Below are 22404 nucleotides of genomic sequence, written 5' to 3'. Positions count from 1 at the left end.
GGACAGGAGCCACTCCATTCTGAAAGCATTTGGATAATGCAGGTAGCTGTACCTCTAAGGACTGCAGACTAAACTCTGCTGCAACCCATACTGGAGAAAAACTCCAAAGGTCAAGCGACCTAGAACCTGGAAAGGTGTACTTTTTGACGGACACACCACCTGAGTTGAATAACCGCAACTGAGAAACCCTTCTTCCTTAATAGGAGATGTCTTAAGAGCCAGGTTGTCAAAATTTTTGACGAGCTAGGACCAGGAGTAGAAAAAATCCTTGACTGAATAAGTCTGGGGGAAGAAGAAGACGACACCCTTAGGTCATCTTCAAACTCAGTATAAAATACCCCGACCTCTAAGGCCAGTCAGGAGCAAAACAGTATGACTTGCTCCGCCTGTGTCCTCACTTCACTTAAGAATCTGAGTAATAATAGAAAAAATGGGGGAAATGCCTAGGCCAGAGTGAAACACCCTGGAAATATCATGGCAACCACTGTCTCCTCAGTCGGATTCGTGATCCGAGAGTAGAACCTGGAGACCTCACAATTTTGTTAGTATGCAATCCAGTCTGGGAGACCCCCAAAGAGACACTAGTTACTGAAATCTTTCTGTGTAACATTCACTCTCCTCACAGCAGAACTGCCCTGTTGACAACATCCGCTTCCACATTCTGGATCCACGGAAGGAACACCCCTGATAAATCTGGCATGTTCAGATCTTCTCCCTGAAAAATTTGCAAGACTATCCACATAGTCACCCTGCCGCGAGTACCGCCTTCATGACTTAAATAAGCCAAAGCCATGTCTTTGTCTGAATGTATTTGATAGATCTGGATTATTTTCTCTGGTCCAAAGACCCTGAAGACTGAGGTGCAGAATCATCACCTTCCCATGTCCTGAGACTGGCATTGGTCATGAGCAGAAAATCCGCCCCATTTTCTGAGACTCCAGATCCGTCCCTCAGATCAATGAGCTCCTTGTCTCCTAAAACAGCAACAGAGTTCCCTGTTTCACGGTTTTCGGGTTCCCTGACCAACAGGTCAGAATGTTCCACGTAAAGGGCTTGAGCGAAAAACTCACCTACAGGCAAGTTTCCAAGGACGCTACCTCCTAACAGTTTTAAACCCTGCCAAATTTTTAGATTCGGCGAATGGAGAATCGACCGCACCAACGGTGAAGTTTTTATTGTCTTGGACACCGTAAGGAACACACAATGAATGTGTGTGTCCAAGATCACACCAAACAACAGAAATTTCTGAGAGAATGTTAAATGAGAATCTGCACCCAGCAGCCAGGAGGGGAGAGAGATGAAGAATCAACATCCACCCCTTATCTCTGAAAAACTGTGCCACCATTGTCATATGATCCTGCAACTATTTCTGCAGATTTGGCCTTGACCCAGAGGTCGTCCCATAAAAGAATAATCACAATTTCTTTTGCCTGTGAGCTGCTGTCATGACAGCCATCACTTTTGTGAGAACTCTCGTAACTGTGGCTAACCCCAAATGTAGGGCCCCACACTGCAGATGAGTTTCTCCTATTGCGAAACTCAGAAAAAAATTGATGACCACTGTCTACAGGCCCAAGTAAATAAGCGTCCTTGACGTCCACTGACGCTAGAAGCCCTTGAGGCTTTGTGATTACAAGCACCAACCTCAGAGATTCTATCCTGAAGAGTCATCCACAGAAGTGAGTTTAAAGACTCCAGGCTTAGAATGGGTCTGACGGAACCGTCCGGACTGGGAACTAAAGAAAGAGAACAGAATAAAATCCTTTCTTTCTTCCCCCTTGATGCACCGGGATCATCATCCCTTCTCGAAAAGCGACATTGCCGCCCCCTAGAGGGCTTTTCGCAAGTGAGCTTCTCACGGCAGGGGAGTTGAGACATCTATTTGGAAAGGTACCCCTTAGATAGATTCCGTAACTCTGATACTGCAGGAGGTGACCTCTCCTCCCCTGATTCCAAAACAGGGAGTCTCCACCCTATACTGCTGAGGAATTAACCTCCCATTGGATGGGTGGTTCAATGTCCAGGACCCAAAACATGATCTGGGAGCCTTTCCTATATTAGAAGGCATTTTTCCTTTACCTGTGTGTCCTTATTGGACGCACCCCTAAACATTGAATGCTTAAACGTGGCGGGAAGGCAAGAGCTCTTTCCCTTTGTGGCCTGTATAAAGGTGGACTAGAGTTCCACTCCAAACAGAATTGCTCCCTGAAAGGCCAAAACCTCCAGAGACATTTTGGCTTCCCTGTCAGCTTTACAAGCATCAAGCAAACAGCTGGCAGCCCTTACGCTATCTTGGCATTTCTTTTGCAGCTATACAAAAGTACTCTGCAGCTCACTTTAACAGTTCAGTCAACACAAAAGCTACTGTGTGAGGCTGAAGTTGAGTACATCAGGCATAAGACCACTGTATCATGGCTTTAGAACATCCAAGCAGATGTCTTGATAGGGCGTAAGTTAAAAAACTACCCCTTTTCCCAGCCGTACGACAGCCTCCAAGCTTTTTTTTCTATGAGGTCCTTAAAAATAGCACCCCCTTGTACAGATGAGGCAGTTGAATAAACAACCGGGCCAAAGGCTCCTCCACCAGAGTGTGCTCTTGTAGCACTTTGGTATATGATTGCCAGCTTTTGGACATGAGAAACCTGACATCAAACGTCTTTTATGCTTACCAAAGTGATGCTCATGTGAGGGTAAAGGTAACTGTATATCCCTGCGCAGTCTCTACATTACTCTGTGCTGGCACTTATTTTTCTCCTCTGAGAGATTCAAAGCCTGCTTGGCTGCTAGAATCAAATATCTCAATATCAGAGAAAAGATCACTTCCCTTAAGGTGTCCCCGGGACACACACCTCATTATCAGAATTTAAATTCAGCAGGGGAGCTGTAAATAAGGGGTGCCTAGAGTAAATTACCTCAGGAGCCTTGCATACTGCTCCTTGAATGCAGTCATTTTATGGACACACCGAGTAGTGTCCTGCATACCCTGCAATAAGCAGGAACTCCATGAATGAAGTTCACCGAAGGATTTGGAGGAAAAAAGGCAGAGGAGATTTTTCTGTTATCTCTCTGCCTATTCAAGGCTGTTTGTCTACTGGGTTGCTATGGCAATCATATCCTTCCTCAGGGCAGCTGTCTACATAGGTACAGTCTGCTCAGACCTCTGGGCTTGAGCCCTACTATGCACAGACTCACATGAGGGGCACAAATCCCCCTGATCCATCTGTACAAATGTTAATTTACACTACATAATCAGCAGAAAATAAATATGGCAGGCATCCCATCCCTATGAGCATCAGTATAACACTTTTGTGTCATAAAAAAGCCAGTGCACAATATCAGGCATTGTGAAGAATAAAGTACAGTGTACTTATCTGACTGTTCTGCTGCAATAGATCCTCCGCGATCACCAGGGAAGACGCTGCCCAGGAGAGACTTTCACACAGTTCAGCCGCATAATCCAAACTTCAACTCCTCAGTGTGGAGAGAAAATGTCGCCAAACAGAGTGTAGGAAGAGACACAGTCTCTGCTTCAGCGAGGAGGGAAACCTGTTGGCCCCCTTCCTCCATCAGCCGCTCCTACTAAGTGTCTCGCCTCACCTCCAGTGACTCCCCCAGGCAGGGAACACTCAGAGTTGTCCAGAAACGCTGGACTCCTGTAATAGATGTCACCTCCCTAGTGGGAGTTCAGTATATAAGCCCTTTCAAGATGGCGGCCACCATCGCGGGGGGTCCATCCCCCATGATCCCCTTCTATGCAAGGAGCCGATTCAGGACGCCCCCGGGCCCAGGACATCCTCTCTGCATCGGAGGTTGCATCTCTCTTCACACAGATCACTGACGCTTCTGTCGCTTCTGTCAGCCTCTGCTGCGCTCTCAGTGTGTGTGAATTTCTAGTGGAAGTAACACACTGGAAAGCCTGTGCTAACTAGTTAATTAATAAAATAAAAAAAACCTAGCTACTCTCACAAAATGGCAGCAGACAGCAGCCAACTCCTGTGGGCACCTAAAACGAACTGAAGCATCATGGGATGCAGACGGGAGGAGCCTGCTCTCAAAGAAGTCAGCATAGGTGCTTGGCTCCAGCGGACCCTCCTACATCCCAATGTCAAGCTGTGTCACCAAGATGGACGAAAGAGAAATATTTATTACGGAATATTTAACAACTTATGTTAAGGATAATATATTTGATGCAAAAAGTAAAGGTTTTATACCAGTGGTTCCCAACCTCATTCCTTATTGTACACTTAAGTTTTAAGAGACTTAAGGCCCCCATAGACTGGGTGATTCAGCTGCAATTTATAAAGCATGTGTTCCTGCCGCCTGGGAAGGTCCCGGGAAGCTCAAGGGAACACTGCATGCGACTTTTCCAAGGGGAGAAGTCACCGCAATCTATCGGGCCCTTTTCTTGAGCAAGTGAGTTCATTAGAAGCAAAGTTATTTTAAATGTAATGATTGGTGTTCAAGCATGGATATCAATAAAACCTGCATTATTAATTTGCTTGAGGACCGAGGTGGGGAAACACTGACCTATACTATAGACTAGTGTTTCTTAAAGTTGGTCCTTACAAGATGCAGTCACAGGGGACAATGAGAGGCCAAGGAAACTACAATTGGTATGCAGTCCTTGGCCTCCTTGTGCACCTTCTCTTTAATTCTGGCAGCCTGCACACTCCTTTACTGTAAATAAGGCAGAGGCCTTTGTATTTTTGAGATGTGATCACAGCAGAGCTGTGGAGTCGGAGTCGAGAAGTCGGAGGAGATCTCGAGTACCTGGAGTCGGAGTCGGCAAACAATGCACCGACTCCGAAAACTATAATTAATGACTTCTCTACTGTAAGAATAAAGACTGCAATGCATGCAGTGCCTCACATAACCGCAAAACTAACACGTTAAGTGACCGTGAAAAAGCATGCTTTTCATGTGCTCCACTATATGGCACGCAACGCACAATTCGGAGCACCAATACTTATAAATGTATTCTCCCTTGTAGTTTACAACTTATTTCCAACGTTCAATAAGGTTTTCAATACCTCGTTGGTAGAAATCACCTGGTGTAGACTCGAAAAATTCATTCAACCAAGCTCTCCCACCATACGCACAACATCTTTTTACGTGGATGAAGATCTTGTTTCATGCGCAGGGTCGTTTGTTTACCTTGGCTAAGCCATTCCTTATGCTGGTTCATATTGATGTACAGGCACCATTTTTCGTCGCCAGTAACGATTCGGTAAAGAAATCATTCCTTGTGTCCATGAATTGAACAGTGACGAGCAAGCAAACCAGCGGAGACTGTGGCTCGTTGATTTTTGTTGTCGTCACAAAGCATGTGGAACTCATGCTCCCCACTTCTGAACCTTTCCTATTGAGTGAAGATTCTTCTCTATAGCTAGAAGAGCTTAGAAGGACTTGATGGAACAGCTTCTTGGATTCAACTGTTAGTGTTTATATTTATTTTAAAACCTGCATGCCTGCTTGTCGGTATGAGGGTAGACATGTGTACATGTTTCTGGAAGAAACTGTCTATCTATACATTTGCAAAGCCTATAACTACATTTCAAGATTAATATAAACCATTTCTAGGTTTTACAGAGTTTGATTTTGGTTCATATAGATAAGCTTTGTTTTTGTTGCCAAAACAACCAAATAATGTGGTTTTTATCATTGAACTGGTAAAGTTCCTGTTCCTGATGTTTATGCCTACTGCTACTATCCAGCCATTTAATTAATTAATAAAAAAATTAATAAAACTTTGTTTTCATTGTGTTTGTCCTTTGCTTAAACTGTTCAATACAGTAGACTGTTGGCTTCCCAGCCTCTAGTTTCTGTAGTAATAATATGTATGTTGCCTTTCTTTCCTTCAAGGAATGTATCAAAACATTTGCATATTAATACAGAGGAGTCGGAGTCAGAACATTTATCTGCCGACTCCACAGTCCTGGATCACAGGACCCATTCTGCATATGCGCAGAATGAGTTCTGCATGACACTTATGTCACCAGTAGTCAATTATAACCTGAATCCGTATACAGAACTTGAACTGGAAAAATAACATTCGGCTGTTAACACTTTGTATACAGGTTCAAAGACTCAGTCGCACACAGATAAATTGTCATATGAAATTAATCAGCAGAGTTTCCTCATACGCCCTGGTTGCACTGGGTACACACTGGATGACGAGTGTGTCCAGCGAGATCAGCATCGGCAAGTGAAGACACATTTGCCGATGGTGGCCACTAGCGATGTGTCCTGTTGGCCCTGCAACATTGTGCATATACACTAAAAGATATTTTGATTTTGTCATACCATCCATCTGAATCGGAAAAATCATAGCATCCCCTGTATACCCAGCTTAAGAAGCATTTTAGGCAAAATAGAAGCACAAAAAGACACCCGGCGCTAAAAGATGCTGGGTGATTTTACAGAGGCCTGCGATCAGATAGTCACAGCCCAGACAGAATAAAACCCTCCCTGTGCAAGTTGCGAATGACTCAGGAATATATCGCTGATCCGCGTTTTTCCATTCACTCCAAGAAAACAGCCAGGACCACCCCAAAATGCAAGCTTCCTGTCAGTCAAGTTGTGAAGGGCTTACGAATAGTGCAATACCTGATTTTTTACGCTATTTGGACACAAGCAAGTGCGCTACAAATCTGTACACATGCGCTCGATAATAGATTGCCTTGCGGATTCGCACAACATCGATCAGTCATAATCAGAACTTTCACATGCAGTATTAGAATTACTTTACTTGTATTGGATATCATACTAAGTGAAATTGTTTTTAGAGCTATGGGACCCAAAATACTATCTGAATTTCAGAAGAAAACTTCCTACATGGTAAAACAAAAAACTTTTTGGTTTTAACCACATACAGTATATTTACGGGATGCAGTTAAAATCCTGGCGATCGGGATCCCGGCGTTCAGAATCCCGACTGCCGAAATCCCGACACATTCTCCCTCCGTGGGTGTCCACGACACTCCTGGAGGGAAAATAAATTAGTGTGCCGAGCGTAGCGAGGCACCTGGCCCGCTGCGTGGCGAGCGCAGCGAGCCCGCAAGGGGGGGCCATCCACGTCCCCCCCTTGTCGGCATTTCGGCTGTCGGGATTTTGAACGCCGGGGTCCCGACCGCCGGGATTCAGTACTGAATCCATATTTACTAGAAAGACTTCACAAATGACTTTCTGAGACCAACCATACTGGCATTAAACATGTGTTTTTTCACTGTTTTTTTACCTGAATGTCAACAGAGTGCACATGGACACAGTTTAAAGTGCACTGCTGCGCTCGCGATACGTCGTGCATGGTGCCTCGCTACGCTCGGCACACTATTTTATTCTCCTGCCCGCCGCACATCGGCTCAAAAAACAGTGAAAAATCCCATCTTCGACCTAGACAATGTCAGACTAACGACCTGTCGAACTAATAACCTTTCGACCTTTTCCCATGTCGACCTAGACCCATGTCGACCTAATGACTGTCGACCATCACGCTGTAGACCAAATTACCTAATCCACCCTGTGCAAGCCTATGAACGACTTGCAAAAATCACACTGATCTGCAAATAGCTGCAAATACATTCGCAAATCATTCACCAATGGAATGATTTTTCATTGTGTGCAGTCTGTGTGTAACCCAGGACCTACTCAGCCAATACGATAGGAACAGACTGAACGGTTCGGAGCTGACGTTACATGCCCTCCCTAAAAAACTATTTTGGCACACCTGTGTTCCCTGACACTCCCAGAAAATGGTCGGTTACCACCCCCAAATGCTGGCTTCCTGTCAATAAACTTGCGAATAAGTAGCGATAAAAAAATTGCTGGATTATTTTGCAGAATGGCCTTGCGCGCGTGCACTACGATAATCAGCCACCCTGAGAAATCACAGGTCTACGATCAGGTCTGAATAACCCCCTATGTCAGGGATGTCTTAAGAGAGGTGGAGGCCCGTGTGCAGCCTCCTCGGCCGGGCCGCCTCCTATCTTCTGTGGGCAGCCCCGGGAGCAGTAGAGTCTGAGTGTTGTAATGCTCAGACACTACTGTGCATGCGCAGACCTCCACCGTGGATTCCGAGCACAAGGGAGCTCACTCCACTGCACATGCGCAGGTCGCAAGGAAATTGTCTGCAGCACCATTTTTCCAGAAATTTCTGCAGAGCTCCTGCCACGGAACTGCGGAAGGCAAGTATTACCAAAATGGGTGCAGTGTGAATGATATGTGCCCGCCCCTGGGGCTCAGAAACCCGTGTGCACTGCGCACACTGCACCCATTATAGATATGCCACTGTCCTATGTACAATAAACACCACACAAACATTCATTATCTGTTGTAAAGAGATGAACTGGTTATAGCAAAGTATAAAACATTACGAACAAAGAGCTGACAATAGGATAAATGCAACGTCAATTCAATCTTTGAGAAAGTTATACTGTACATTTTATTTCAATAATTTGTTAATCAAGAACTCTTCAAATATATACTACATCAGTTAAAATAATATGAATCTAAAGCCCCCCCATACACGGTCCGTTAATCGGATCCGTTGTGTGCTTAAATAGCACACATCGGATCGGATCGCATCCCTAGTGTATGCAGTGTGCATGCACTGCGATCCGATCCGATGTATAGCTTGTACAAAAAGTATGTGCAGCACATACTTTTTGTACCGTACTATGTGATGCGCAGGAGCGCGCATCGCATAGTACAGAACGGAGCCGGTCCACAACGGACCGTGTATGGGCTCCTTAACAATTTTTATCAAAAGGTAGTTAGCGTTTCTTTTTTTTTCTTGTGGGGATTGGGGGGGATAAGTCAATGCACTAAGCTGGCTGTGAATGGGCATTCTTAGTATCTCTGGCATGCAAGTATTTATTTCGCTTAATTATTAAACAGCTTTTCAAACATCTTGGCACAATTAATAGAGACACTAAAATTGCTCCCTGAATGGCTACAACAGCCAAACAACATCTTTTGAAAGAAAGCTCAACATCCCGACTGAAATTGGCACAGAAAGCAGGATTTCCAGCTGTCCAGGCCTGCGAGGAATCAATCTGCAGCATACCTAAGGATTGTCGAGCATACTTGTTTCACGCCTGCTGATCAGAACACAGAACTGCATACTAGAAGTTTATCAACAGCATATTAGCAGAAAAAAAACCATTAGCAGCGCCTGCTGTGCTGACCAAAGTGTATACATAATATCACAATTTAGTAAATGGTTTCAGATAAATTATCCACCGTACAGAAAAATGAACACAAAAACAGTGGCTATACCAGGTTATATAGATGTTTATATAATACCATTAGATGTATATAACCACAAACACATGAATCCTCTGTAACAAAAGGCTTAACGCTGCTCCTCAACTGTAAGGGAAGGGAATTTGAATGTTTTGCACATTGGCAGCCACTAGATGGCGCTCAAGGGAGAAATTCAAGTGCTGCTCCATTTGGGCATGCGCAGCCACAGATGCGGACTGCATTATAATATAGAGGCACACATCTTAAATTAAGTCTAATTCAGATTTCATGTGTCAGTGGTCTATAAGACACCAAATAACCCCACATTCCTTTACCCACCTCTAAAAGACTGGAAATGTGGTCTTGTGAATGTTATTTATTCATATTTACAAGTTTGGCATATAGTGCATCCGGAAAGTATTCACAGCACTTCTTTTGGATTCAGTACTGAATCCCGGCGGTCGGGATCCCAGCGTTCAGAATCCCGACGCTGGAATCCCGACAGCCGAAATGCCGACAAGGGGGGACATGGATCGTCCCCCCTTGCGGGCTCGCTGCGCTCGTCACGCAGCGGGCCCGGTGCCTCGCTACGCTCGGTACGCTAATTTATTCTCCCTCCAGGGGTGTCGTGGACACCCACAGAGGGAGAATGTGTCGGGATTTCGGTGGTCGGGATTCCGGCGTCGGGATTCTGAACGCCGGGATCCAGACCGCCGGGATTTTAACTGCATTCCCTTCTTTTTTCTACCTTTTGTGATGTTGCAGCATTCTTACAAAATGGATAAAATAATTTTTTTTCCCTCAAAGTTCTACAGACAATAGATTTTTTTGCAAATGCACTAAAAATGAAAAAAAAAACAACTAAGAAATCACACGTACATAAGTATACACAGCCTTTGCCATGAAGCTCAAAATTTAGCTCAGGTGCATTCTGTTTCCACTGATTATCCTTGAGCTGTTCCTACAGCATAATTGGAGTCCACCTGTGTATATAAGGTCCCACACATGACAGTGCATGTCAGAGCACAATCCAAGCATGAAGTCAAAGGTATTGTTTGTACACCTCTGAGACAGGATTGTCTAGAGGAACAAATCTAGGGAAGGGTACAGAAAAATATCTGCTGCTTTGAAGATCTCAATGAGCAAAGTGGCATCCATCATCCGTAAATGGAAAAAGTTTGCAACCACCAGGACTCTTTATAAAGTTGGCTGGCCGTCTAAACTGAGTGATCGGGGGAGAAGGGTCCTAGTCAGGGAGGTGACAAGAACCAGATGGTCAATCTCTCAGAGCTACAGCATTCCTCTGTGGAGATAGTAGAACCTTCCGCAAGGACAACTATCTCGGCAGTAATCCGCCCATCAGGCCTGTATGGTAGAGTGTCCAGAATAAAGCCACTCCTTAGTAAAAAGAACATGGCAGCCCACCTGGTGTTTGCCAAAATGCACCTGAAGGACTCTCAGATCATGAGAAACTAAATTCTCTGGTCTCATGAGGCAAAGATTGAACTCTGGCGTGAATGCGAGGCACCATGTTTGGAGGAAACCAAGCACCACTCCTCACCATACCTCAAAGATTGGTGTTCCTAGCTTGTGGCATCATATTCAAAAAGACTTGTGGCTGTAATTGCTACCAAAGGTGTATCGACAAAGTATTGAGCAAAGGCTGTGAATACTTATGTACTTGCAATTTCTTCGTTTTTACATTTTCATAAACTTGCAAAAAAATTGCCCTAAAACTTTTCACATTGTCTTTGTGGGGTATTGTGTTTAGAATTTTGAGGGGGAACAATAAATTTATTCCATTTTGGAATAAGGCTGTAACATAAAATGTGGGGGGAAAAGGAGCAGCTCTGTGAATACTTTTCAGATGAACTGTAGATCTTGGAACACAATGCTACATATGAAAGCTGAAATATGCTTCTGTTATTACACCACTTTTAAGACTTGTACAGTATGCAATAGAAAGGAAAGGCCCCTTCATTTGCGTAAGGTAACCAATACTGCAGAACCCAAAGATAACACCGGCAGGATTTGATTGTCCTGTGGCAAATGTAAGTCACTGCACCATACAGAACATGTACCATTCCTTTATCAGAATTTGCAAGATGCCTCTGATCTCAGTCTTACAAACTTTGTTTGAGCTGCCAAAACCGGAACAATAATTCCTACAAAACTGGACAAACTCAATAAGCCAGGGAGCTAATTTACCTAAACACTGACTGCGGAGGTCTAGTTTTTGGAAAACATTTGTATTGATCATTATTACGACATTTAATGCGCCAAAAGTGTTTTGCAATGCCGTACAAAAGAGGTTAATGGATGCATATTTTTCGTGGCTCCTTAAAAGATCTTACCAGTTCCAAGGTTTGGATCATTGGTGCTGCATTAAACATTTTTTTCCCTCACATAAGACACACACACACACTCTGGAAAACCATTACTGCAAGTAACTGCTGCCAACTCATGGGGTTTACTTTCTTTTTCCAGACATTGCTTCTTTAAGGCTTATTTCTTGTTACATAAATGAGGAAAAAGTAAAATGTTATGTGCGCTACTTGATGTGGGATTACATTTATCCAATTGTTGGTTTTATTGAGGACTACATGATTGTTAGCTACGTCCAGATATGTAAGAACATGGATTTGAAACAGGTTTTAATTTCTTGTTCATACATTTATACACACACAGTACATATACTTTTTTTCTTTTCAACAAGGGAATCAAAAGTTCCTTTCTCTTTTTGTGCATGTCAGGCTATGAAAACGGTTTGATACTTATTTCTATAACCGTTGACTCATTTCAATAATTCTGTACAAACAAAAAAAAAAGTTTGTTTTCTAAAATAAACGTTATTCTGCACCACTATTTTTTAACCATACATTAAATGAAATTGTTCCACAAGTCTTTCACTGAATGACATTATTTGCAAGAGAATGTGTTTTAATCGGCGTACAGGAATAAACACAAGGCAGTGTGCAGATAAATCTCATTCTATTAGACAAACTAGAGCAGCTGTGAATGTCACTCGCTACTAGCAGCTCCAGCAGTTCATCCACGAGGTACATCATCATATTGAATTATAATAAATGAGAACATTTCCCTTTCATCATTTCCATTTAAAGAATTTCCCTTTGTGTTGTTCCCATTAATAATGGATGCAGCTACAGAAGGAGTTACTGTGGAATGGAAACTGACAAAAGAGGGACGCTTAGACATGTAGCCGTACCACTGAGACTGGATTGTTATTCAGGCTCTGGCAGTTTAAAGAAAGTTTGGAAGATTGAGATCACAGACGTCTTCTTGCAAATTCTGATTATGGCGGAATAAAAGGCGTTCTTTGTAATGATTTATGGCAGCTACCTGTTTACTCAATGATTCACACTAAAAAAGCAGGGGTATGCAATGTACAAAAAAAATAAATAAAAAGATACGGCCGATGGAAGAGTCATTATTCCTTTGTTAAGGTGCAAACTATGGCGGTTGAAACTGTACTCAGGCATGCTGTACAAAAGTGCTGCATCTAAATTCAAAACACAATAAATGCTCCTTTTCCGGAAATGGCATTTGACACTAACCCTTTCACTGCTAAGAAGCATTTTAGAAAATGACAAAATGAAAACCGTAGTTTAAAATTAGACATTTTCAGCACCATTTATTTTCTAGTCCATATGGTATATTGTAAATTATAAATGGTGCAGCAACTCCATTTAACCAGTTAATTGACAGTATTTACCCCACAAAAAAGGCCAGAATCCGTCTGGGGGATCGGGGATATTTAGCATGTTAATATCCCCAACCCTCCGGCGCAACAGTCAGGGGATCAGGGGATTACCACCATACACTGACTCTTAAGATCCCCTTCCCACACTGAACTTCCCTAGAAAATGCCAGCCCCACAGCATTCTGGGGCAGGATTGAGTGAGTCTTTAGAGACCACCGCATCACTCCGGGGTAAAAAGTTGAATACTGGGGCACTAGGGTGGGCATAAAATTGGGGTGAAGTGAACATGTCACCAATCGAGATTCAGGCCATTATATTTTCAATATGTAATATGTAGCATTAGGCAAATTTGATGACAAGCCATCTTATTTAATTGATTAAATGATTTAAAGGCGTGTTTTTGTGGCGGATGTCATCCACCAGGATTCGCCACATACGATAATAGCACTTCTGTGGACAGAGCTTCCTGGAAAAAACAGCTTTGAATAATTATTTAAAATATATATTTGTTAGCAGAGGTGGTTCTTTAGGTCAATACATGGGGCATAGGGATTGCTTAAAAATGGTATATTGCTCAGATGTTCTCAGCTGCAGCCCTAAAATACCACCAACATGTTATATTTTGTGGATTTCTTTAATCATGTACAAACGCTCCCTGACTGTCAGTCACTTTGAGAATAAATCCTCACTGTGATTGCGGTCACAAGACTATTGTGTCACATTTCCAGCGTGACTGAGACACAGGCACAGTGGCAAAACAATCCCTCCAATTAGTGACATCAATATTGCGTATTTCTCCGAATCAGGCCCAAAGATAAAGGAGATTTTATTTTAGAACACAGCGCTGTTGAAGTAGGAGAACAGTATTCTATTTTATCTTACAATTCATTGAGTGCTAATTTATTTTCACTTTTTAGCAGCAGACTGGTTAGTGTGGGTCACTACTGGAGAGATTGACAGTAGGTCTATTATCGTTATGGAAAATATATATCTTTCAGATTTATGGGAGATTAAAGTAAGCTGTTAAGGATCTTATTTTCATGTATCCGTTTACACCAGTATATTTGTTATTATAAAGTGTTTATTTTGCTAATAAACATTAATGGAATATATATTTGCAAATATTCAGTAAGACCTTTTTTTGTATTTGCAGGTTTTGAATCTACAGAATTCGAGAGTGTTCTTATTATGCAATATTTGCTAACAATGCAGCTGGCAAGTTCCAGTTAATCAATATTCTAGTTAAAAGCCCATTAAAAATGACGGCTTAGTCCCTATCTTCTTCTACCTCCAAACTCTGTCTACACAGTTCCCTCTTGTCCATACCCAGTTGAAACATATCATTTTGGTGTAACTTTCTGTTAAGGAGTATATTGGTCCATCGGGTGGCCTCTAGTGGTCACTGGTGGTAGTTCACCTCAAAAAGGTGAGGAGTAGTTAGGCTTTTAAATATAGTGATTTAAATACCCAATATTTATTTTGATATAGCCACAGTAAAAGCAAAATAATAATTACTGTAATGAGTACCAGAATGTATAAAGTACTGTAGGTTTTGGATTAGCTCTTCACTGTATGTTTGTTTGTATATTATTATTTTGTATAGCAAAATCTGTGTATAAGTGACTGGAGGGATATTAATATGTACATATATTAATATGTACTATGTATATTGTTGTATCAGATAAGTAAGGTATGGCATTTGTCTGAATAATAGATAGTGATACATAAATCGAAAGATCCATACACACTGAGGTGATGGAGAAAAGTGCTGGGACAAAACAATACTCAGTGCATATACACTGAGTGTTTTTTAGCCTATTTCGGTGATTTTCCTAGGGGTGGATGACTTTCCAGAGCAGGACGCTAGTATTACCAGCAGATGAGCAGCCGGGCCAGTGATGATGCGGGATCGTGCATCAGTGCTCATCACTCATCGCTGCCCCGTATACACGGGGCGTCTTTTGAGCTGAAAGCAGCTCAAACGAGTAAACTGAGCTGCTTTCAGCTCAAAGTCTCCCAGTGTGTATGGGCCTTGACAGTCCATTTACAGCAGAAATTATACTTATTGGAAATACAGTAAACTACCTTTGTGATTGGTCTATAAATGACAGTATTTGCCTTGTCTCAGCACTATTAGCATATGGAGTTACAGTGGACAGAGTCGGAAAAATACAAATTAAATACATAGTCATCACATTAGCCACCCCAAAAACAGGTGTGTCCACTTACAACTTTAACTCTGAAGTCATTTCTGTAGATCTGCTACAGCAACGACTTGAACATTGAGTGTGCAGTGTGGTGGACAGTTGCACTCACCCCAGCTTTGAGCTACATAATTTTGCTACTATTGCACACTCATTTTTTTCCCCAAGTTAGTCTGACATATACAGTATTTGACATCCATCATGTAAACTTTCTTCAAAATTGGAGATGGTAAAGACCGCTGTTCGCATTGCCGCCCCCACTCCTTCACACAGAGAATTTGCCCACATGGCTGCGAACGGATATTTAGCATTAACATCCATTCGCAGCCTAGGGGGTGAGGCCCACATAAATAGATGGTCGCCGACCATCGAATGATGTGGAACGTGCACGCAAAACTAAGACACTCTCAGGTGCCTTAGTTTTGCATGCACCCTGTGAGAGAACAGGGCGGGCAGCAGCGTCACTGCCTCATTTCCCTGGGAACGCCCAGATTTTTATAGGAACACCCATAAAAGGAACACATTCCCATAGGCTCGTCTAACCGCCGCCACACTCCACCCGCACTGTTAAATGCGAATGAAATGGCGAACTTGCAGTACGCCATGCCCATTCGCACCAGATGTCTGCAAATGCACATAAATGCGCAGACGCAAAACATTGCTCCCCCGTGAGAATTTGCAGGAGAGCGAGCCAACCAGAATAACCTCCTTTTTTCAGACACCAATTGGAATAATGGTTTTACTTTCAGTATAATGCACAATTCAATGACTAAAAGATGCATCCTCATACATCTACCCACAATATGCCATGAAGCGAGAGACGACTGGAGTGAGTTTGCTGCCAGGTTCTGTGCAATGCTGCTAATGCTGGGAGTCTGTTTATGAGAATGCATCTTAAACTGTGTACACACAGTGCAATATCACTAGCAATATGGTCACTGAGCAACCATATTGCCAGTGATTTGTTTGTGCTGCAGCGATAAATCGTAGAGTGCACGCTCCCGTGTCCGGTCCCCTAATGGTCACTGATGAAAACTGGACAGTGAGCAATATATTGCCCTGTGTGTACACAGCTTTAGTTGCAACTGTGAAATATATTCCTTGTATACTGTGTGTGACTAATGCTGTGTACACACGGCTGCGATAGGGGCTGAAATCGCTGGAAATATGGTCGCAGGCGACCATATTGCCAGTGATTGGAGTGTGCACCAGCGATAAATCGCCGGGTGCGCGCTCCCGTTTTCAGCCCCATTATAATCGCTTGTCGCAGGAGTCAGCTAATTACCTCTACGGCACCGCCGGCAGAGGTTCCCTTTAATCAGCGACCATCTCTGGTCGCTGATGAAAAGGAGAAACTGAGCAATATATTGCTCAGCCATATATTGCTAGCAATATATGGCTGAGCAATATACTGTATCTCCCCCATGTGCACAGGGCTTAAGTCTGTATATGGAAAAGAACATGTGTTGGAACAAAGATGCAGGTGCTACATTGTATCCTTTCATATACAGATTCAGAGACTCGGTTGCACAAAGATATACAATTGTCACATATAAAATTAACCATCACAGTCTTGTTGTGCATTGCAAAATCATTGTGCTATCAATAAGATATATTTTCAGCAAGAAAGGCACTACAATATGCACAAGCACCCCGGTCTGCCAAGATGATCTATTTGTCGTGACTGCAGCAAAGATGAATGAAAACACATCCTTAGTTCCTTCATAAAATTGTTGCGTCAAGCAAGTGCATAGTAAAATGGGTACTCTTTACCTAGAACGGCGCCCACAATGTCCATCGCGGTCATCGGGGGTAAAAAATCGCGGCCATCGCATGCACTAAAAAAACGGGTGCGACGCGATGCCCGCGATTTCCCATAGGGATCAATGTTAAAAGTGTGATTGGACGCGATTTTAGTGTTCAATGCCTCAATGCCCGCGATTTTTCCATAGGAAACAATGTTAAATGGGCCACAGAGCCCTAATAGTCCCCCTGAAGTCTTAAATGGCCCCCACAATTGTTAACGCCACCCCACGATCAACGTGAACCCGAAGCGTGGCGAGCACAGCAAGCCGGCGAGGGGCGGCGGTACGCGTCCTCCGACCTTTACATACCCCCACTATCCACGTCGGCGTGGAGTTGAGAATAGAATAGTGTGGCGAGCGCAGCGAGCCCGAAGCGTGGCGAGCGCAGCGAGGGGACGCGGATACCTGTGAAGCCCGCGAAGGGACGCGTTTACCTGTGAAGGTATCCGCTGCGCTCGCCACACTATTCTATTCTCAACTCCACGCCGACGTGGATAGTGGGGGTATGAAAAGGTCGGAGGACGCGTACCGCTGCGCTCGCCACGCTTCGGGTTCACGTTGATCGTGGGGTGGCGTTAACAATTGTGGGGGCCATTTCAGACTTCAGGGGGACTATTTGGGCTCTGTGGCCCATTTAACATTGTTTCCTATGGAAAAATCGCGGGCATTGAGGCATTGAACAGTAAAATCGGGTCCAATCACACTTTTAAGATTGTTCCCTATGGGAAATCGCGGGCATCGCGTCGCACCCATTTTTTAGTGCATTTGATGGCCGCGATGGGCGCCGTGCTAGGTAAAGAGTACCGTAAAATGAGGTGAAAACCTGTCTGTCTATCTTTTCAAAAACAAAACGAAGTGTTGCCACAAAGCTTATAAATCACATTTTGGTCAATGAGTCCAATGCGACATTGCCTACTTACGAAATTAGTTAGCAAAAGCTTACATTGTGATTTTACATGACATACCTGGCACTGGGACAATTCTTCAGTCAAGCTGCTGATTTCTTCCTCAAGTAACAGAATGCGTTCCTGACTGTTCTGTTTTACAGCCATTTTTTCAGCTTTTTCATATACTTGAGGAAATGTACAGTAAGGCAAAAGAAGATCTAGGGTCAACAAAAAAATTGTTAAAAATAAATAGAAAAAAATATACAAACAAGCATTAAATATTTATATTAATATTAATTTTATATAAAACAAATTTATACACATTATATATATATATATATATATATATATATATATATATATATATATATATATATATATATGGAATACAGACAATCCAATCAAATCGTACATATAAATAAAAAAAATAAAAAAAGAGTGGGAAGAGTAGCCAATCTAAAAATGTATGAGGCAATTCGGTACTTGTTTCCTAGCACAGCGATTTTAATTGCAGGCATCGGGACCCCAAAAATCGCGTTCATCGCATGCAACCAAATCGCATGCGATGCGATCAACGCGATCTTTACATTGGAATCAATGTAAAATGGTCCCTGAGACCCAATTTTACATTGGGACCAATGTAAAATACACCCTAGACCCCAATTTTCATTGCATACCCCCCCCCTCCCCGCTTGGGTCAAATGCCACCCCCCTATTGACGCCAACCCGAAGCGTGGCGAGCGCAGCGGTACGCGTCCTTTTCATACCCCCACTATCCACGTCGGCGTGGAGTTGATGTTATAAAGTGTGGAGAGTGCAGCGAGCCACCGAGCCCGTAGCGTGGCGAGCCCCGCGAGGAGACGCGCATTACTTCACAGGTATTACGCGTCTGCACGCCACGCTTCGGGCTCGGTGGCTCGCTACACTCGCCACACTTTATAAAATCAGCTCCACGCCGACGTGGATAGTGGGGGTATGAAAAGGTCGTAGGACGCGTACCGCTGCGCTCGCCACGCTTCGGGGTGGCGTTAACAATGGGGGGGGCATTTCAGATATAAATTACCCATAAGGGTGGGTATACAATAAAAAATTGGGTCCATTGGGCCATTTAACATTGTACCCTATGTAAAATCACCTCGGTCGCATCGTATGCCATTATGTCATGCGATGGACGCGATCAACGCGATTTTATCATTGACAGCTAATTTAACATTGATCCCTATGTAAAATCACGTTGATCACGTCGGTCGCATAGCATGCCATTATAATGGCATGCAATGGACGCGATCAACGCGATTTTCTCATTGCAGGCAATAAAGGATCAAAATAGACAGAAAATCGGGTCCATCGCATACCTTAAGTTAAGGTATGCGATGACCCACGACGGGCGCCGTGCTAGGAAACAAGTACCGGCAATTAATTTATGCATGATTCATATGCAATTAAGTTTGTATGAATGGGTCATATATATTAACATGTTAATGATTATTAATTGCATTCTAGTTACAGTATGTCTGTAAACCATTTGGAACTATATAAAGTGGAATGAAAACAACACTAGTTAATACAATCATTAAAACAGCATTTATATTGCTGGTACAGTACATCTCAATAAAAGGGATAATATAACAACCACTACTAAAAGATTGTATGTGAAATAATGTGACCCTCTATTACAAATTCTAACCATATTATAGGTCACCATGGAGATTCTAGGATCCTATAAACATATATCTAACATTAATTGAAAAGTAGTGGGCAATCATCATGAGCACCAAAATACTGACAGCTGACATAGCAGGACCACATAAAAGGTTTTAAAATGGATGTAAGTATTGCAGGTTCTTGGAAGGTGTAAAAGAAATGGCTGATTTTATTTCTTTAGTTAATGGTAAAAAAGTGACAGATGGTGTTTTTCTGTACATTGTAGTCATTTCCGCATTTTTTGGTTACAGAAAGATGTTTTTAAACAAGCTTGTAAAATGTTCAAAACAATTCTGCCCCAGCACAGATCACCATACATGCGTGACCCTCATCATTCAACCCATCGCTGAGTCTTTTCAAGAAAATAACCTGAAAACTGACATATGATCGGCCAATACTACCATTTACTATTACACCCCTCATTAAGAATAATCATTGATTTGGGGTGAGTAGGGATTCTGCACTGTGTATCCCGGCCACACATTCACCATCCCTCCCTCCCTCCCGCTCTACGGTTGATGAGAAAATGACACTGGGGACAGATATTAGCGACCCAGAGGGCTCCCACATGTATGACCATTACGGTGGTGCCCATCGCAACTTGCCCGCTCAAAACAACAGAACAGACAAGGGAGAGCTGTACGCAATATTGAACGGCGCGGCGCTGCGCTGCAGTACGTGTACCTGATGCTGCCGCTACGGCCGGTCACAGCGGTAACTGTGAGAGAGAGCAGCTGCCGGAAGCGCCGCAGCCGCACAACCAGCAGTATGTACACACACTGCGCCTACCGCCGCTCACAGCGTAACGCAGCAACACTTCCCCGCTCATATAGCCCGCCTCTCCGCCGCCAGCCAACAGCCAGCGCTTGCCCCAGCCGCCAATCAGAGCCCCGCAGAGACTGCAGAAGAGACAAAGGCAGTGATTGGACGGTTACATGTGCCTGTGGAGTTATAGGCTGCAGTGCTGACTGTGTTTGAGGAGGAGGAGGCTGGCCGCGGTGTGTGTTTGGGGCACTGTCAGTTGAACAGTTCAACTTGTCGTCAGTGATTTGCGGATGTGTATGCTGGCTGGATGCTGTGCTTACTCCCAGGGCTGCCAAGATATATATATATATATATATATATATATATATATATATATATATATATATATATATATATATATATATATATATATATATATATATATATATATATATAGCTTGGGGGGATGCGGTGGCACTGTCAGAATGAAGACACAGCAGGCAGTTTAGTCCACAAACAGTTTCAAAGCCACAAGGCTCCTTTATCAAGGTGCTTTACACCTTAATAAAGTTCTATATGTGTATATATAGATAGATAGATAGATAGATAGATAGATAGATAGATAGATAGATAGAGGTGGGTCTGGCACTTCCAATGAACACTGCAATGTCCTGGGTGCCTTCACAGTAGAAGTTGCATATAGATACGAGGGTGCGGCACTCCTGGCTTAAATGAGAACTCTCAGACAAAGTATTCATAACGTTTCAGTTCTTTTATGAACTTTTTTCAAGTGTACACGTGAAAAAAGTTCATAAAAGCATAAAAGAACTGAAACGTTGTGAATACTTTGTTTGAGAGTTCTCATTTAAGCCAGGAGTGCCGCACCCTCGTATCTATATATATATATATATATATATATATATATTCCTCCAACGATAGCAGCACTCGGTCAGACTTCTTTAAAAATGTCACTTATTGCCACTGTCTTGCCGATACTCCACCTTTCCAAGGTAGTGGAACTGTTGCACTCCAGAAGTCTGTACAGATAATCCAATGAAGGAGGCACACAAGCAATTAGGCAGAAAGGACTGTATTAGCACCTAGCGCCTTTCAGGGTCTCTCTTCTCCTCAGGGCAATACAGCATAAATATACACACAAAAAGACATTCACTTACCCATTTAAATACCCCCACTGTAGTCCCATCTCCATCCCCGCCAGGCGCCCGGGTCCGTCCTACCGAAAGTGCTTTGCACCATACTTCCGGTAGGAAGTCAGGGCACACTCATGTGCGTTACACTGGCCAGCAGTAAATTAAAAAGTGCAATACTGATAGCAACAGAACTTTGTGTCAAAAGAGTTAGAAAAAAAAAACAAGGAAAATGAAGCCGTTGTGGTTTGCGAAAGATGTAGCAAGTATTGTGAAAATGTAAGCATCTTTGTGCGCTCGCCACACTATATAAAATAACTCCATGCTGACATGGATAGTGGGGGTATGAGCGTACTAACTATAGTGGGCACCCAACTAACATATAAGTACTGTAGTTTGCATTTGCAAACCAACCTGAATCATCCCTATTCATTTCAACAAAATTAGGTGAAAATTATAAAACAATGTTGAAGTAAGTGATGATGAAGACTTATGAGTGAGAGAAGACATATTGGAAAGAAATGTCACCAATGCATTGAACTGCTTGTACTTTAGTACCTTGGAAGTAGGTGGGATAATTACTGACCCAGCAACATACCTCATCTGTGCATATCCACAAAAAGTGACCTGTTGATAGTACTGGATAGTGTTCATTCTAGCACCCACTATCTTTGAAAACCCATGCAGTTCCTCTTCCCTACCTGGGGTGTCACTGTCTGTTGTAGTACTTCTAGCATAGTGTGGTCTGTATATCAGTACTGATATGCAAACAAGATCTGTGTTAGAAACACTACAGCAGACAGCGGCACCCCAGGCAGGGACCAGGAACTGCATGGGTTTTCAAAGATAGTGGGTGCTAGAATGAACACTAACTGGAGTTGAAAACCCTCCATCATTGATTTCCACCCAAAGCCATATTTTAAGTTACGGGTGGAGTTCTCCATTGAT

At 43.1% G+C, this 22404-nt stretch overlaps 1 protein-coding gene across 1 annotated transcript in view; it reads right to left on the bottom strand.

Annotated features, from left to right (window-relative positions):
- The window catches only part of CNTLN (centlein), a 309550-nt gene extending 289154 nt beyond the window's left edge, over positions 1-20396 (bottom strand). The window contains exons 1-2 of the mRNA XM_083184414.1: positions 20249-20396; positions 17939-18078 (exon numbers count right to left, since the gene is read on the bottom strand). Coding sequence (XP_083040540.1) covers positions 17939-18025 — 87 coding nt within the window. The 5' untranslated portion in view covers positions 18026-18078; positions 20249-20396. The remainder of the gene's footprint in view (positions 1-17938; positions 18079-20248) is intronic.
- Between the last annotated feature and the right edge of the window lie 2008 nt (positions 20397-22404).

Source organism: Crinia signifera, chromosome 1, assembly GCF_055691185.1.
Source record: "Crinia signifera chromosome 1, ASM5569118v1, whole genome shotgun sequence".
NCBI classification, from domain to species: Eukaryota; Metazoa; Chordata; class Amphibia; order Anura; family Myobatrachidae; genus Crinia; species Crinia signifera.
Note: the sequence above shows the minus strand (reverse complement) of the source record. Positions and strands in the feature narration are given on the sequence as shown.